The sequence below is a fragment of the Acomys minous genome (assembly GCF_964271855.1).
Source record: "Acomys minous genome assembly, chromosome: 4".
NCBI lineage: Eukaryota > Metazoa > Chordata > Mammalia > Rodentia > Muridae > Acomys > Acomys minous.
The window spans coordinates 97,693,374-97,710,824 of record NC_140486.1 but is presented as its reverse complement, the minus strand read 5'-3'; the positions used below and the strand labels follow the sequence as shown (position 1 = coordinate 97,710,824).

At 44.2% G+C, this 17,451-nt stretch overlaps 1 protein-coding gene across 2 annotated transcripts in view; it reads right to left on the bottom strand.

Moving 5' to 3' along the window:
* EPHA4 (EPH receptor A4) overlaps positions 1-17,451 on the bottom strand; it is a 144,184-nt gene that overhangs the window by 59,302 nt on the left and 67,431 nt on the right. For both annotated transcript variants that reach the window (XM_084780935.1, XM_084780934.1), the window contains exon 4: positions 16,177-16,332. In XM_084780935.1, the coding sequence (XP_084637061.1) occupies positions 16,177-16,332 (156 nt within the window). The remainder of the gene's footprint in view (positions 1-16,176; positions 16,333-17,451) is intronic.

Here is a 17,451-nt window from a genome sequence, read left to right as displayed (position 1 = left end):
AACAAAATTATTGCAAAATTTGTGTTAACGCTAAGCCTTCTTCATAAAACCCCCAGAAAGAAAATACATTTTCTCTTATTTTAAGAGACTTTAAGGCTGAATTTATGGTGTTGAATGCAGTAGCAAGGATAGAGTAAGCATGGAATGGATAAATGGCTTCAGAATATACAAATGGAGTTACGGAAAATATCAGACTCCAAGAGCCAAATATGGTGTTAAGTACTAAATTTGAAGATGAGGGGACTCAGATGGGGAAGACGGACAGGCAAAAGTTAAAGTGATAATATAGTCACAGAACCTTACTGATGCCCAAAGTATTGTGTCCTCGTCTTGGGCTGTTTCTGCTCCACCAGGCACAAGCATCACTTTAAGTAGGGGTGTGTGTACATTTTCTACTCTTCAGACCCTGTGACTTGTGATGGCCACCACAGTGAAAGCCATCGCTGGCCTGCAGCTGAAGCTGTCCACAGTCTGGTTTATAAAATGGGTCAGCCACTGGTTCTTCTTCTTTTTTTTTATTTTTTATTTATTTTATTTATTTATTTATTTATTTATTTTTTTTGCAGTGACTTCCAGGACTAAACAAGAGTGACTCTGAAATCCATTAACTGCCTCGCCAAGGCTCCCAGTCTACTTTCACATGGGAAAATGTGACACAATGAACCAAGTGCTGCAGAGGCAAAAAGTCAGTCATTAGTATGTAGGACGGGGCACTGCAGTGTCTAAACAGAGGAGAAATGGAGCAGAAAACTAAATGGTCACAGGACCCAGAGATGTACCACTGCCATGTGGAAAGAAATACAGAGACGCAGCAGCATTTGAGAATGGGAGGGGGCGTGTTGATGGGAAAACAAGCGATGGTCTCAGACAGCCTTCTTGGTTCTTAAAAGAAGGCTTTGAGATAAACGGTTAAAGAGCACGAACAAAGTTCAAGGTCAGTGAGTGTTGCCTCCAGGTTTACAGACTAGCACTGCTTGTGTGTCCTATTTTGCTGCCTAGGAACGTGATGGGAACATAGTAGCAGCCGTGTACAAATTGGACAATTACCGTTGTACGATAAAGGGGGAAATGAAACATGGAAATCCCTCCCCTATATGATTAGCATGCTGGCCTACAAAGACCCAGAAAAGCACGTGTGCTTCACAAGCTAGAATCATACTGGTGCCTGAGTCTCGTCTGTGGGACTGACCGTGCTTTCTTTTTATAACTCCTGCCAATTAAAAGATGACGAATGTGGAATGAGTGTGTTTCTCATTTTTAGTGAAGAGCCACTGCTTTCTCAGAAAAGAAAAATGAAGTTCTCTTCTCAAGACAATGAGGGGGGAAAATGGACTTGAAGACGCACAGCCCCAAAGCCAATCTAGGTCTACAACTCTTTGCAAGGATATCTAAAGGAAAGCAGGCTTGCTGAGAAACATGAAACAGCCAATAAACAAAGAACATGCAAAAGAAAACCTCTGAGCACACCTATTTCCTCTTCCATTTAAGTCTTGTGTCTAACTAAGCCAAGTGTAGTGGCACACGCCTTTAATCCTAGCACTTGGGGAGGCAGAGGCAAGCAGGTCACTGTGAGTTTAAGGCTAGCCTGGTCCAGGACAGCCAAGACTACACAGAGAAACCCTATCAAAACAAAACAAACTAAACAAACAGAAATTAAAATTAAGTCTTGTACCTGAGTACCTAGTAATGATCAAGTCTCTAACGGCGATTGCCTTCCGGGCCAGAGGGGCCCATCTGCAGGTAAAGTTTCCAGTTCTGAGTGCAGTGAGGCTCTCTATCCACACATGGTCCACTTCCAGGGATCCAACCAACCAGCTCAAAGTATTCAAGAAAGAAAGTTGCTTCTGGGTTAACTCACTCATTATGATCATTTCTAGTTCAATACATTTGTCCACAAATTTCAGGAATTCCTTGCTTTTAATAGCTGAGGAGTATTCGACCTGGTGGCACTCAGAGGAAGGACTATAGGCTACCAAGAAGAGACTTGATACCTTATGAGCATATATAGGAGGAGGAGGTCCCCCTCAGTCACAGTCATAGGGGAGGGGAGTAAGGGAAAATGGGAGGGAGGGAGGAATGGGAGGATACAAGGGAGGGGATAACCATTGAGATGTAATATGAATAAATTAATAAAAGAAAATAAAAATAAAGAAAGAAAGAACGTTGCCAGGCGGTGGTTGCACAAGCTTTTAATCCCAGCACTTGGGAGACAGAGGCAGGCAGATCACCGTGAGTTCGAGGCCAGCCTGGTGGACAAAGCAAGTCCAGGACAGTCAGGGCTACGCAGAGAAACCCTGTCTCAAAAAAGCAAAAAAAGAAATGTTCTCCAGATCTCTGCGAGTTCAAGGACAGCCTGACCTACAAAGGACAGCCAAGGCTGCAGGGAAACCCTGACTCAAAAAAAAACTGTATGTCCAGTATCAATGGTTACTGCCCAGTGCTTGTTTACTTAACACATGTTTATCAAAGGTCTCATTTCCTCACCGGCAGAAGAGGAGGGAGAAAACAAAACGAAACCGAACGTTTCAGCTCATTTTAATGCCTTTGTGATAGAGGAAACAGGCGAAGGGCATCTAAATGCAAAGTATATGTGCATTGGACATATAGGCAAGCAGGCACCCTGCACTCGGCTCTGACCTGTTCCGATGGTGGACTGTAGGGGAGTGACTAAGCCACCCTACCTGGGAGCTTAAAGATGGGGCCTATCAGTTACAGCTTTGTCAACTCCGGATCGAAGGGCTCCAGTCTCTCTGGTGCTTTGTTCTCGAGTGATGATGTATCCTGAAGTTAGCTAAAAAGCTCTCTGGATTCTAGTATTTCCAAAGGAAGCCTTGTATTTGCCTTTAATAGAACTTTAATAGAACTCCCTTCCCCCAGTTAATTTTATTTTTATCACCAAATTAAGCCATTTTTAAATATGAAATAATCAAATGCTGAGAAGCTGGGTAAGGGAAGACACTCCCCGGCTGCATTTTGAATCGCACTTGTAAATCTCCCCATGGCGTATAATAAGCTTAACATTCTCTGTCTCTGCAGCCCAAGGATAGGGTTGGCGTGTGAAACTCTTTTAAAGTTTTCACGTTTTGAATGCCCTTCTTGTTTTTAATATGATTTAGTGGCACAGATAATAACTACACTACCAGAAACAAAAGGCAAATGCAATAACCTCTCATTTATGAATAGAACGGGGTCGGCATTCTTTCTTTGTAAGAACTTTTTTTTTTATTACATAACCACATTGTAAATATTTTAGTCTTTATGGGCCATATGCTCTTGGCAACAAGCACTCAGCAGCCACAGCAAGTATCTCCACCATCCGGCATGGCTGTCCCCAGGAAAACTTGGCAAAAGTAGATAGCCGTTAAAATTGGCCATAGCTTGTCAATCATTCCTAGAGGGTTCATGAGAGGTTCTCAACCTTCCTTCCCAATGCTGTGACCCTTTCATACTCTTCCTTGAGTTGTGGTGACTGCAAAAAAAAAAATATATATATATTTTGTTGCTATTTCATAACTGCAACTTTTGCTACTGTTATGAATAATAATGTAAATATCTGTGTTTTCCGGTGGACTTAGGTAAACAAATGATCCTTCCTCCCAGAAGAGGGTCCCAGAAGGTACTACCCCACAGGCTTGTGTGCCTGCATATTTAGTGGGATGTGGGGAGGCTGTGAAACCTTTAAAGGGTAAAGAAGCCTTGCTGGATAAAAAGGAGTGCTGGAGCTGTGGCATTAGAACTTGTATCCTGCCCTGTGTCTCCTGCTTCCTGGCAGTTGCAACTAACTATGTAACCAGCCACACCTGTTCTTGCTGCAACCGCCAACACCCACTCCTGTGACTTGCTACCGTCATGGACTTGTATCCCCTTACCTCTGAGCAACAACACATTGCCCCTCCCTTCCATAAATTGTTTGTGGCATAGTAATATATGTGCCCTCATAATTATATACATTATATGCACATTAAATGCAGCATAAGCCAGTAGAGGAAACCCAGACTATGAAGCCATGAATAATGCGGATTCCTAAAACCTATGTTATACCTGATGTCATTGTCTGAGTAAGGAATGAAATACATGGACTATTACTTCTCAGTGCTCTAACAAAGATGGGCACTGCACGTGGAGAAGTTAAATGAACATTCATTTCCTGCAGTGGTGTGAAATGCTTTCCACATCACCTAGCACGTACTGGTGAAAGGTGTTACAATGGGTAATTATTGTTTTCTTGTGGAATGTCAACTTCCATTCAGTTGACAAGAGTTTGACAGTAAGAGGTCCCGAAGAAATTATAGCCAAATTATAGCAGATACAAAGGGTTATCACAGCACATCCTGTTGTATCATAAAATATCATATGTTATATCGCAAAAGGGATTTTCTTCCTCCTTTACTAAACAGATGTTCTCCACTGGAAAAATGCAGCATGTACAATTGAGAAGGCTCGGCAGATAAGAGTGGCCACTGCTCCAGCAGAGGACCTGAGTTTAGCTTTCGGCACATATGTGGGGTGGTTCACAGGTGCATGGATCTCCACTTCACCGCCCTGCCCCGTTCTGGTCTCCTCTGGCACTACCCTCACATGCACACATCCTACACATGCACAGATACACACATGATTGAAAACCACTAGCTAACCACTTATCTGGTCATACAGTGTGCAATAGGAGGCAGAACCATCATGTGAACTTATTCCATGGGAAGCCAAAGCCACCCAACCCAGATGAACTGGAAGCGGACTTAATTCTTAAAAGAAGAGCTCAATGCTTTATCAATATGATGATCCCATCTGGACATGGGTTTAACAGACATAGACATACGGTGTAAAGTCCCATGAAAACCTGAAAATTCAATATCTTGAAACAACTGGAAACAAAGTGCTAACAGACCCTGAGGCCCCCAACACATAACCTATTTATTTCCTTCCTGTGAGAATATTAGTTTCCATTCTTATTTCTTGGTTTATTACTATGAGTGTGTACATGTACGTGGACTGAGTGTACATATCTGGGCATGTGGAAGCCAGAGTACACGGAGAGCCCTTGCAGAGTCTCCTACTGTCCACTTGGATTTTTACACAAGATCTCTTATCTTGCTTAGATCTAGACAAGTAAGTAGGTTAAGCTGACTAGCTGCAGCTACAAGAGCATGCTCCTGTATTGGATTAAAAACAAAATGGGAGGCTGGGTGTGGGGGCGCACGCCTTTAATCCTGGCACTCGGGGAGGCAGAGGCTGGCGGATCACTGTGAGTTCAAGGCCAGCCTGGTCTACAAAGTGAGTCCAGGACAGCCAAGGCTACACAGAGAAACCCTGTCTCGAAAAAACAAACAAACAAACAAACAAACAAACAAACTAAAATGGGTTTTGGGAACTGAACTCATGTCCTCATCCATACCGACAAGTACTTTACCCACTAAGCTTTGTCCCCGGCCCATGGCTTACTGTTTATACTCTCATTACACCCTGAACTCTAGAGAGAGAGAGAGAGAATGAAGGGGGGCTGACAGGAAAAAAAAACCAAAATAAAGAGAGGTCGTCTATTAAAATTTTAGAAAAAAATTTTTTTAGTCTATAACCAAGACAAGGAGTGTTACTTGACAGAGAAGTCACAGTATCAGAGCTCCTGTGGCACCATGGCATCCAGACCCATTATAGATTTTTAATACTTAACTGATTTTTAATCACCATTTTAAAAATCCAATGCCTGAGCCATGAAATTAATTCTGGAAGTAGCAAGGAACATCCCCAGGAGCCTGGGCAGAGCCGTAACTCCTAACATGATCAATCTCTTTAAGCGCAACTGTCACCCGATAAAATGCCAAGGCAACTGGTTACAAGACATTATCTTCTGAGGAAGAGGCACCTTGGGGCTCCAGTTCTATTTCATAAGGCTTCTTGGAGCACGCACAACTTTTGGACTGTCACTAATACTTCAGTGTCTTAGCGGGGAAAGCCCTCCAACCCTTCAGATAAGCTTTTGTTCTTAATCTCTCTCTGGTTGAAAGACAGGTTGTAAGGCAGAGTAAACAGTTGGCGGTGTATAAGTTTGGACTCCGAAATGAAGCACCCGCTCCCCTGACAGCTGTGTACTACGTTGCCACCACTAATTGCTTTCTCTTGACCCTGACGGCAGGGTGAGTTTACATAAAGACTGCTGTCCAGGGATACCACTTTTGAGATTTATGAACGGTGCAGACCTTTTATCACAGCAGTTTATGTGTTTTAACAACGAGGAGTGCCAAGGCAGAGCTGCTCATGATTTCAAAAACTGAACCACTTGGACACATCCATCACTTGTTGCTGTCACGAAGAATTCTTAGCTTCTCCTAGAGGGCAGCGTGCTGCAATTCCGCCAGTGTCTATTCTTTCTCTTATTTCTACCTTGCCGTTCCCCTCTCCAGAGATCTTTGCCTTTTTCTTTCTTGGTTTGATGAGGATGTTTTGTTGCTCTACACGAGATGGCTAGAATAGAGCTAAAGTGAGTGCTTTATAGATTCTCAGGTGCACGTGAGCACTCGGAAATAGATACAGGGCCAAGGAGAGTGGAGCTCGCGTTTCCTCCAGGAATTAGCGGGGCTGTGCACCACTGGGTGTTTCCTACAATGCTGTTTCATACCCTACTGATCTTCAATTGAATCCCTGAATAAAATATAAAGTAAATATCAGGGCAATCTGATAACTGAAGATTACCATGACCAGAAGCTAAGCGAGATGGGAGATGGCTTAGCTGGCAGGAGTGCTTGCTGCGTGCACGTGTGGGGACCGCAGCACCCGCATTTTGCAAAAGCCAGGCATGGTGACAGCATGCGCGTATGTAACACCAGTGCTAACGGAGAAGTGAAAATAGGTGGATCACCTGGGGGCTTGCTGATCAACCAGCCTAGCTGAAAAGGTGAGCTCTAGGTTTACTGAGCCCTTGTAGAAAAGAATAAACCTATGGTGACTTTTGCCTGCCCCTACACACACACACACATTTATACATCACATGCACAGAGACACACACAAGGAAAGGAAGGAAAGAAAGAGAGGGAGGGAGGAAGGCAGGGAGGGAGGGAGGTAGCAAGGGGAGGGGAGGGGAGGGGACGGGAGAGGAGGGGAAGACTGACTAAGCAACTCAACCAAAATTAGCACAGCAAGTTGGTTCTAGCTTTATCAGAAATTCAGGCTCCGAAGTAAAGTGGTCCCCTCAGTACCTCAAAGAGACAGGGGGAAAAAAAAATGGAGCTTGCCTATGAATTCTTTTTTGGAACCAACTGGAACATTCCTAAGTCTCAGGACTCAGCCCAAGTTAAATTTCTCTAAGCCCGTTGCCCTTCAAGATGGCTAGCTGGCATTGCTTTGGGGACGGCACTCTGCTCTCAGGTGAGCTGTCCTCTCAGCCTGGCTCCTGCTTTCCATGCAACAGGGTACTTAGGAGTTTCTGATAAAGGCCTTTTTCCTGGTGCAGATCACAGGAGGGGACAACGGCAGCAGTTTTATCTCCCCAACAGGACTCCACCCTCAGTGCCTACTCTGCTGGGCCCTAGACAGCAGGTGGAGCAGGAGTACAGGCTAAGAGGGAAAAAAAAAATCAAACTGCTGATAGCAAGGAAGATCCTCACTTCTCACCCCAGGGGAGCTCAGAAAAATGTATAATTGACCCTGTTTCAAAGAAGCATGCTGTGCATAACCACCGTATGGCTTCAGCAAGGACTGTCAGAGATGCCATCCAGAAATGATGGGGCTTGCTTGATGGCAAGCCACTCCTAATTATTCACGCGGGTGGAAAAATTGTAATAACTTGGCTAAATGGCACTGGCGGAGCATCCGAGCCTTTCATATGAGCAAAGATCCGTGCTCCTCACCCCAATGCAGTTACTCCTTGAACGTGCAGTGCGTTGTTTATTCCTGTGCACTAAAAAGTAGGTCAGAGCAGAAGATTCAATGAGATGCTAACTGATCGCTATAGAAGGAATAGCATGTTACTTTCAAACCCCTCAAATAACCATGCTAGCACACAGTCAGCCTGCTGTCCACCTAGGGACTTCCATTCAGCCCTATGTGGAGGTCAGAGGTCAACCTCAAGTTCCGTGTCTTGTTTTGTAGGGTGAGCTAGGCTCCCTAATAAGGCCAGTGAAGAGCAGAGATGTGCTAGCATCCAACTGGAAGTGCTCTGCCAGTACCCCTAGCTTGCTTTTTTATCTATCTATCTATCTATCTATCTATCTATCTATCTATCTATTTTTGGTTTTTTGAGATAGAGTATCTCTGTGTAGCCTTGACTGTCCTGGACTCGCTTTGTAGACCAAGCTGGCCTTGAACTCACAGCAATCCGCCTGCCTCTGCCTCCCAAGTGCTGGGATTAAAGGCATCCCCTGGCGTTTTAAAGAAGGTTCTGGGGATTGAACCTGGGTCCTCAAAGCTTGAGTGGCAAGGCCCCTAACCTACTGGGCCATCTCCCCAGTGCCTCCTCCTCAACTTCCTCAATCCCTAGCTGTCTTTATGGAAGCATCCTACACTTGCTTTATATGGCCTCACAATGACAAAAGGCAGTTGGTTTTTAAGAGAAGAAACAAGAATGTGGCTTACCCACAAGCTAACATTGGACCTTTCACTTTTGAGCAGGTGGCCTAGAAATGGGAACAGGATGACAGCTGTGTCTGGACAATCAAAATGAGATGGCTTTAACCACATTAGCTAGATTACCTCCTGAGCAGTAGGAGCCTACTTTGCGAACTAAAACCCAGCCTTGATGATGGGGAGTGGGTGATCTCAATCTGATTTTCACCTTATCAACAAATTATATTATCTCACTATCGACTAGCTGCTATATCTATTCCCCTGGAAATATTGGAATTCAAGAGTTTCTATTTTAAAAAGGGACTGATAGCACAAATGATAAAATAGTTTTTTTAAAAATTCACCAAATGAACCTCCTAAAACTCCCATGAACACTTGTGGGATTTTGTTCTCATTCTTTTACCAAACTGGTCATGACCCATCTTCACTGATCTGTTCACGCAGCCCTCCCGATCCCCACCATTACAGTACTAGCTATTTGAAACTCCAGAGTAAAAAGAAAACAAAAGCAAAAAACAAAAAACAAACAACAACAAAAAAGGCAAAAAACCAACCAACCAAACAAAAAAAACCAACCCACCTTTTTTGGAAGAGGAAGAAAAGATGTAGTACACTTGAAGATGCCTTTTATCCTATGGTTTAGACATCAAAGCCTTGCTCTAAACATACCTCTCAAGTCCCTATGCCACGCCACTAAGCATATATATCTCTGGGGTTGGGTACGAATTGAATTGATTATCAAGGGCACCTTCAAGAGCTTGTTTGAAAATGAGTATGAAATTCTCCAAATTAGAGCACTTTGAAAAAAAAAAAAGAAAAGAAAGAAAGAAAGGTGAGGAAAGGAAAAAAAGAGTTTCTTCTGACCTTGGGAGCTAGTAAGGGCGATGTTATTTTAATTTGCATTCAGACTCTAACAGCACAGCCACACAGCCCCGGTGGGAGCCGACGCTGCGTTTCAACTGAAGATTGCTCATCATTTCATTATGGTTCATTACGGTGATAACTGCCAGCAAGCATTAGAAGTGAGGGCTTTGAGTAATAGAACTGAAATGGTGATTTTAAAACAATACACTTTCTAGAGGAAATACAGCGGCACGCTAAATTCAATTAGAGGCGACGAATGCGAAGACAGCAGCAGCACCGTCCGCTGCTTGGAGCTTGGTCATTTCAACTTCCCGGTACCCTCCACCTAAAGATGGCCTTCTCATATCGGGACCTTTCAGCCTAGACCTGGGTATACTTGCGCTAGCATCCTTGAGCCTTTCCAGTGTAAGCTGTCTTTAAAGAGGTGGCAGTTTTTCTTTTGTACTATTAAAATCACTGTGTGTCAATCAATCACTCAGGCTTCAGTTCCTCAAGGCCGCTTACCTAGATGCACAGAGGCCATTCAAGTTGGCTATACAAAATCTAAGTAAATCTGCAGAGCGCCCCTGATCTTGGACACTGGGAAGTTTCACCAAACAAGTGACACAGAGCAGAAGAGCAACGTTGTACTTTCAGTTGCAGACTATAGAAAGCCACTCTGTGAACAGGGATAAGCAAAATAGCGCTTAGATTTTTTTTTTGAGTGGGGTGGGGTGGGGTTAGGTCTACAGAGCTAAGGACTGCCTTCACAAGGTAGGTTGTTCCCAGATTTTGAAACGTACCAGAATTTGCAATGGTAACCCTCCTCACTACAGTCACTGAGCAGCAGCTAATTGCAAAGGTCATAAAGAACTTCCTGTTTTTGCACAGGGATCCTTCCCAACCTTGAAGAAAGCCAGACTGCATTCCAGAAGGGAAAGGGAAATTTGAGGGGAGAAGGGGCTGCATAACTTAGTTTTAGAAAAAAAAAAAGAAAGAAAGAAAAGAAAAGAAAAGAAAGGCATGGGGAGGGGCGCTAGTATCATGCTATGATCCCAGCACTTGGGAGGCAGAAAATCAAGAAAGAGGTGAAGGTCACCCTCAGCCAATAGAGTTCAAGGCCAGCCTGGGCTACATGACATCCACCTCAAAAATAGTAAAAATAAATAAATAAATAAATGACTGAATGAATCCTGTTGAAAAGGGGGGAGGGAGGGTGGACAGAAAGGCATGAACTCAAATTTCACCGTTGGGCTCACTGCATTCTTGAATCTCTGTCAACAGGCAACATCGCCAGAAAACCACAGGGCCTTTCCTTTCTCCTCTGATCAGGGCCTATGAGGGAATGTGGGAGAAGCATTTACATTTCTCCTCACTGGCATCTCTCTGACATCATCCATCTGAAAGAACCACAAAAGCCAAAACCAAAAATCATACCCGTAGTGAAGGGACTTGGTTATATGACCTCCAACTGGGTTCGGTTATGTTTCAGAAGGAGACAAATGAACTATTTGATTTCCATTAAGGGCAAATGTTCTGGGTCCTTGAAATACTCTTCTGGGGGTTTCCACTAAGCTGAAAGCTACGGGCATGGAAAAGAATCTAAGTCCGAGTGTGGTGACACACGCCTTTAATCCCAGCACTCGGGAGGCTGAGGCAGGTGGATTGATGTGAGTTCAAGGCCAGCCTGGTCTACAAAGTGAGTCCAGGACAGCCAAGGCTACACAGATAAACCCTGTTTAAAAAAAAAAAAAAAAAATCTCTGAGCTCCTACCCTTCTGAGAACTTACGCCCTATAGAAGACCAGCTCACCCAGTCACGTGGTCACCAGCGACCCTGTCAGAAATGCAGAATCTCAGGTCTGGCCTCCTCCCTCACATCCTACTAACCCGTAAGTGGCTTTCACATGGCTTCTTCCACAGTGAAGTGTAGTGTAGGCACTGCTGCGGCTGGGGCTGGTAGCACCCACCTGTGATTTAGAATTATCACAGGTGGGAGGGTGAAGAAAGCGGATCATGCATGAGTCTGAGGCTAGCCCGCATAATTTAACAAGATCCCGCCTTAACTAAAACTAAAAAGAATTGGATGTCTTGTTCAACAATAAAGCTTTTGCTTAGCATAGGTTTGCCTGGGGATTAATCCCCAGAAATGAGAAGGAAGAAAATTAATAACAACAACAACAACAACAACAACAACAACAAATACTAGGTCAATCTTTAGCACTAACCAGGTTTCCTTCTTTTAAACAGCTATTGGTTTTTTAAAAAGTAATCAGATTGAAATATCTCAATCTGCCTGAACCACATTCACTTATATTAGGCTAACTAGGGGTTCCCTCAAAAGTCCTCCAAAAACCAAAGTGTGGACTGGGTGAACTTTTAAGGTGTCTCCTTCTAAATTAGCTGGTGCGAATTGTATTCACCTGGTCTAATCGTTCCCCAAGTGAACAAAAACCTGATTTTACAAGCCAGTGGAGCACAGTCTCACTTTGGCCAGAAGAATGAGCCTTGGAGAGTGTGTTTTATTTCTTCATTAGTGTGCCGTCACAGTGAGCGATCGCTAAATGCGGGGCTGCATAAGAATGCTGGGGTTAAAGACAGCATAATGAACAAAGAAGGTGCCTGATTACCGTGGCTGTCAGCACAAGGGAATTGGGTTTGTCACCTGGCTTAACCAACTGGGAAGAACTGATTAGGGCCAGGAATCCGTTTGAAAGGATCCCGCCCCCCTGGATGTTTATGTTCCCTCCCATCCCCACATCTGGTCAAGAGAAGTCGATAAAGCCTGGATGGAGAGGATTTGTCTGTGGGTTATCTGAACAACAGGTTCTTTTGAGAAACTCCCACTGTTTCCTCTCCTGAACCATCTACTCAAGCGTGCCCTAGAATGGAACTCTTTGCAAAGTTAGAAACATCTATATTCGTGCTTTCTACCAACATGTACAGCAGCCGTGTGTGACTTGTAAGCTCTGGAAAAATGGGGAACATGCAAATGAGCAACTTAGCGTTAAAACTTCACGCTCATAGCTGGGCAATGGTGGCGCCTGCCTTGAATCCCAGCACTTGGAAGGCAGAGGCAGGCTGATCTCCGTGAGTTCGAGGCCAGCCTGGTCTACAAAGTGAGTCCAGGACAGCCAAGGCTACACAGACAAACCCTGTCTCGAAACAAATAAACAAAAAACCAAACACAAAACAAAAAAACTAAACACTCAGGACGTTGCGCTTAAATGGCCACACATGCCCATTTGAGTGCAGATTGGACAGTACGTTTCCAGCCTACTCAAAGAAAGGGAGAAATACGATCCTAAGGAACAGATTCTAACCGTGCTGTATTGTCTAGTAATACAGGTCCCCGCGTGTCCCTCTCTCAAAAGAAGGCTTCCAACACTTACATAATTAATAAAGTCTAAAAAAAAAAAAAATCAACTCTGTAGAGATGTGATATCCATCTTAACTGTGCAAGATTAAAAAGTCAGATTTCTGAGTCCTACCTCAGAGAGCCTGGGGTTCAATGTAGCCACTGAATAATTTAATTGTGTAGTGGACACAAATCTCAAGTGAGGACAGCGAGTCGGTGAAGAGTGCCCCCTCCCTCCAAAAGGTGGTTTGGCCAAGGAACTGAGGAAGTAGAGATAAAAAGAGACAGTCGCTTCTCAGATCCCTATCATGTGTCAGGCCTTCACAAATATTTTCTTAATTATTTTTTTTAAATAGTCATCAGCAAAGATAATGAGAATACACTTCACAGAAAAGGAAACTGGGAACTGAAGACGTAAAACACTTTTTTTGTCACTAGCCCGAACTTGGCTACTTGCTAGGAGCTCAGGCAGGCTGGGAAGTCTGCGAGGTGTCACTGGAGCTATTTGTTCTTCAGAGAACCCCAGGAGAGCAAGTCAGCAGGACACAGAGGTGGTCAGCCCACAAGCATGGTACCTCAGAGCAGAGAAGAGTAGGAGGGATTCAAAGAAGTGGAGAGAAAAGAGCTCCTGTGGCTCTTTATTGACTTATTCACAACTCAAAAGAGCTCACAACTCTTGCTTCTTAATCTTTTGGAACACAATCTTGGGGGGGAGGGAATAGGAAAGTCCTATGTAATTTTAAATATTTTTGTTTCAATTCGTGAGTTTAAAAAAAAATCAGCTTTTTGTTGTTGTTGTTGCTTTTCATTTGCATCTTTGGGATATAGATTACATGTTTGTGTCTCCAACAATATACAATTTCACATTGCTATGATGTGTACAGCAAACAGCATGGCACAGTGCACATATAGCACTCTCTGGAGGTGCCCTACACTTCCAAGCACCAAGGGAAGTCACAGCATTGGCACATGGCTATGACAATGCTGGACAACAGATCAGAATCAGGAGAATCAAAAACACCCATGCCGTTCAATGTTGAGTTTCCTGTCATTCACCACACAGTCAAACTTGACCCAGCAGCAAGTCTTCAATTTGCTAGCGTCCTGAGTTCCCACCACGCAGGAGCTGTTGTTTGATAGTGAGTGTCGACAGAGGCAGGGAGTTCATTCTTAAATACATCAAGTTTAACATTAAATAAAAATACTGAAAATACTAGGACTCACTCTGTAGACCAAAGTGGCCTCGAACTCAAGAGATCAGCTTGCCTCTGCCTCCCTGGGATCAAAGGCATTCACCACCACGCAATTGTAAAACTTAAGATTTGACCAGGTTTTAAAGGGGAGAAGGGGGAGGGAGCCTCCGTGGTGGTGCATGCCTATAATCCCAGCACTCAGGGCGGCAGAGGCAATTGGATCTCTGTGAGTTCGAGGTCAGCCTGGTCTACAAAGTGAGTCCAGGACAGCCAAGGCTACACAGAGAAACCCTGTCTCAAAAATGAAGATGAAGAAGGAGGAGGAGGAGGAGAGATGGGGGAGGCAGCGTTCAAAGAACTTGGTATAAACCAGGGGAGTGGTTAAGAGATCTTTGCAGCAACAGAAGCCTTTAAGGATAGATTAGAGAGAGGCCTTTATGCTCTACAAGTTTGATACATGATCTGGGAGACCAGGCAAGAGAACTTTCCAGGATGGGCAGTGCATCCCTGTCCTAGCTCAGAGGATCTCAGAGCTAGTGGTTACCTACTTACAATAAGACCCACTTCATACACCACTACAACATGAGTTTGTGACCAAGTTTATCATCCAAAGTGCTCACATCGGGCTGGAGATGGTGGCCCATGCCTTTAATCCCAGCACTCGGGAGGCAGAGGCAGGTGGATCGCTGTGAGTTCGAGGCCAGCCTGGTCTACAAAGTGAGTCTAGGACAGCCAAGGCTACACAGAGAAACCTTGATTCAAAAAAACAAAAACCCCAAAAAACCCAAAGTGCTCACATTGCCTGTGTATAGCATTCACATCACCCTAAGAGCAGATCCTCTTGTCATAAAAGGCAGAAGGGATGGACCTGAAGCCTCTCTCCTTTCTCCCTTTAAGGGCGGGTGGTTCTTGATTGCACAATAGAATAATCTCCCTGAGCTCTCAACTGTTCAAAATCCAGGAATAGCTCCCTATATTCAGTGACGCTGGCCCAGGCTGGGCCATTGGAAATTTATAGCAGTTAAAGGTCAAAATACTAGTCAAATCTAAAACATCAAGTGAAAAAGTCTTACACATTACAGATACACAACTAACAGGAGGATGTATAATAACAACAGTCCTAAGTCAGGCAGAGAGGAAGTCTTCCTAACCCAGAAATTCCAAATAAGCCCTCTAGAATCTGATGCTTTTTGAGCAGGGGTGACAAATTCCACGCTTGAGTTCAAGTGATAGGTTACAGTCAAAACAGGGACACATTTGTTTCATGAGTTTCATGTTTAGACTGAGGCCTCATCTCAAATGGTAACTCTTTGTATATATGCAAATGTTGCAAAAAAAATTCTCCCAAATCTATAAACAGAAACCTTCCCAGAACAAAGATGTATAATAAGCTACTGTTAGGTCCATTCCACAGATGAGAAAAGTAATTAAGACATCATGGTCTGAGAAACAAGGCCCTAAACTTGAAGTCCTGGATGCAACAGTCCCAGGCTATGCCCCAAAAGACAGCCCTCAAGTAGTGCAACATAGGAGGCAACTGCCCAGGGCCCATCACTCCTGCCTTGGTCAAGGTCACAGCTACTGCAAGGTCCATGGCAACATCTTTGGAACACTGTCCAAAGAAACTGTGAGAACAGATTTCTCTATCCTGCCTCCCATCAGGTTTGCCAACCCCATCTATTAATTAGCCCAGCATTTATTAAGTGTCTGCTATGAAATAAGCATTTATTAGGGTCCTGGCCTAAGTGTTATGAACACAAAACTATGACGAAAGAAGGAAGAGGTTAACTAGGAATGACAGCCAAAGCCATGACCTCAGAGTATTCTAAGCTGTTTCTTGTGGGACCAGAACACATTCCCAAACCTTGTCCTCTACCTATTTCTCCTGTGCCTGTCAAATTTCCCCCAGCCCTTGATGCAATGGTAAAGCCATTTATAAATTCTATTCTCTGCTGTAATTACACTGTCAGACAACCTGAACACTCAATTTCTGCTCCACAAACTAGCCTGTTGGCAGCTGTGCATTTTGAAGGCAACCAGAGAAACAGTGAAAAGGACGCTTTCCTTTCCTAAGCATTTCTCCTGCTATGATAGAAGGGGCTGTGTGCTTGATTTCTAATCGGCCCCCTGCAAGGTTATCCTGGGAGAAGGCCTGGCAGCACCCTGCTAGGTTGTATTGAAAGCTGCTGGCATCACAGAAGGCAGGAGAGACAAGTGAACCACTTACGGGTGCAGGGCATAGAGGCGGCATCATTGTCTGCTCGGAAAAAGCCTCGGTCACAGGTGCAGGATGTGGCTCCTTCCCAGACAGAGTAGCTGTGGGGTGGACACTTGGCACAGGTGGCATCCGTAGAGAGAGCTTTGTAATATCCAATTTTGCAAGCTACAGGGAAGGAGGAAGAGAAAAAACAAACATGAACCACCTGGAGAAACAACAAAGTGAAAATGTGAAGGCATTTCCTTGATGGGGTCGACAGTGAACCGGGGAGGTGGCTTCTTCGTCTATAGTGATCACCTGGCTTGAAAACATGGATTGACAGGTCTTCTGTAACCTAGGCAAACTTTCCATGTAGCTGAGGGTGGCCTTAAATGTCTCATACTTCAAGCTAGGTGTGTTGGTGCACACCTTTAATCCCAGTACTTGGATTAAACTCTGTGAGTTCGAGGCCAGCCTGGTCTACAAAGTGAGTTCAAGACAGCCAAGGCTACACAGAGAAACCCTGTCTCATACTTCTGCCTCTACCTTCTGAGTGCTGGGATTACAAGCATGTGCCACCAATATGCCTGGTTTATGCGGGGCTGGGAGTCAAACCCAGAGCTTTCTGAATGCTAAGTAAGCATTCTAGCTACTGGGCCACACACCATAGCTTCTTTAAGGCTCGCTGGCAATTCTGGTTACGTGTCAAAGAGCCTGCAAAGAAAGGACACTGCCTAAAAACTAGTGTGACCAAGTACAGTGCAATGAAAGTTTACAGGAGTATCTCTGGAAGCCAGCATTTATTTCCTAATTATGGGTACAAAGAGATTCAAATTGAAAACACAACAAAAGCATTCATAAAAGACTGGAGCTTGGAAGGCATGCACTATTTCCCTTTGGGCAATGCAATGAAGACTATTAAAGATAGATTCTGGCATAGTACAGGATAAGTCGTTTATTGAAAAACCAGCTCATCCATGTGGCGTTTATTCCCAAGTGCACACTATTTGCCTACCTCCGTTTTCAGCACCCCCCCCCCCCCCCCCGCTATGAGCACCCTGCCAGAGGTGAGTGCAGAGAACACAGGTTCATACAGTCCTTTACACACCTGACTCGGCTTTCCATGATCTCATCTTTATAAACATCACACGGACACTGAGGGCTACTTTCACTAATGTGGAAAAATTCAATAATGCTGCAAAACCTCATCATAAAAATTAATTAATAGGGCTTTACTCCTTTCCCTCTCTTTCCTCCTCACACTTCACGATTACTCTCCAAGCCCATCTTAACCTGAAACAACAA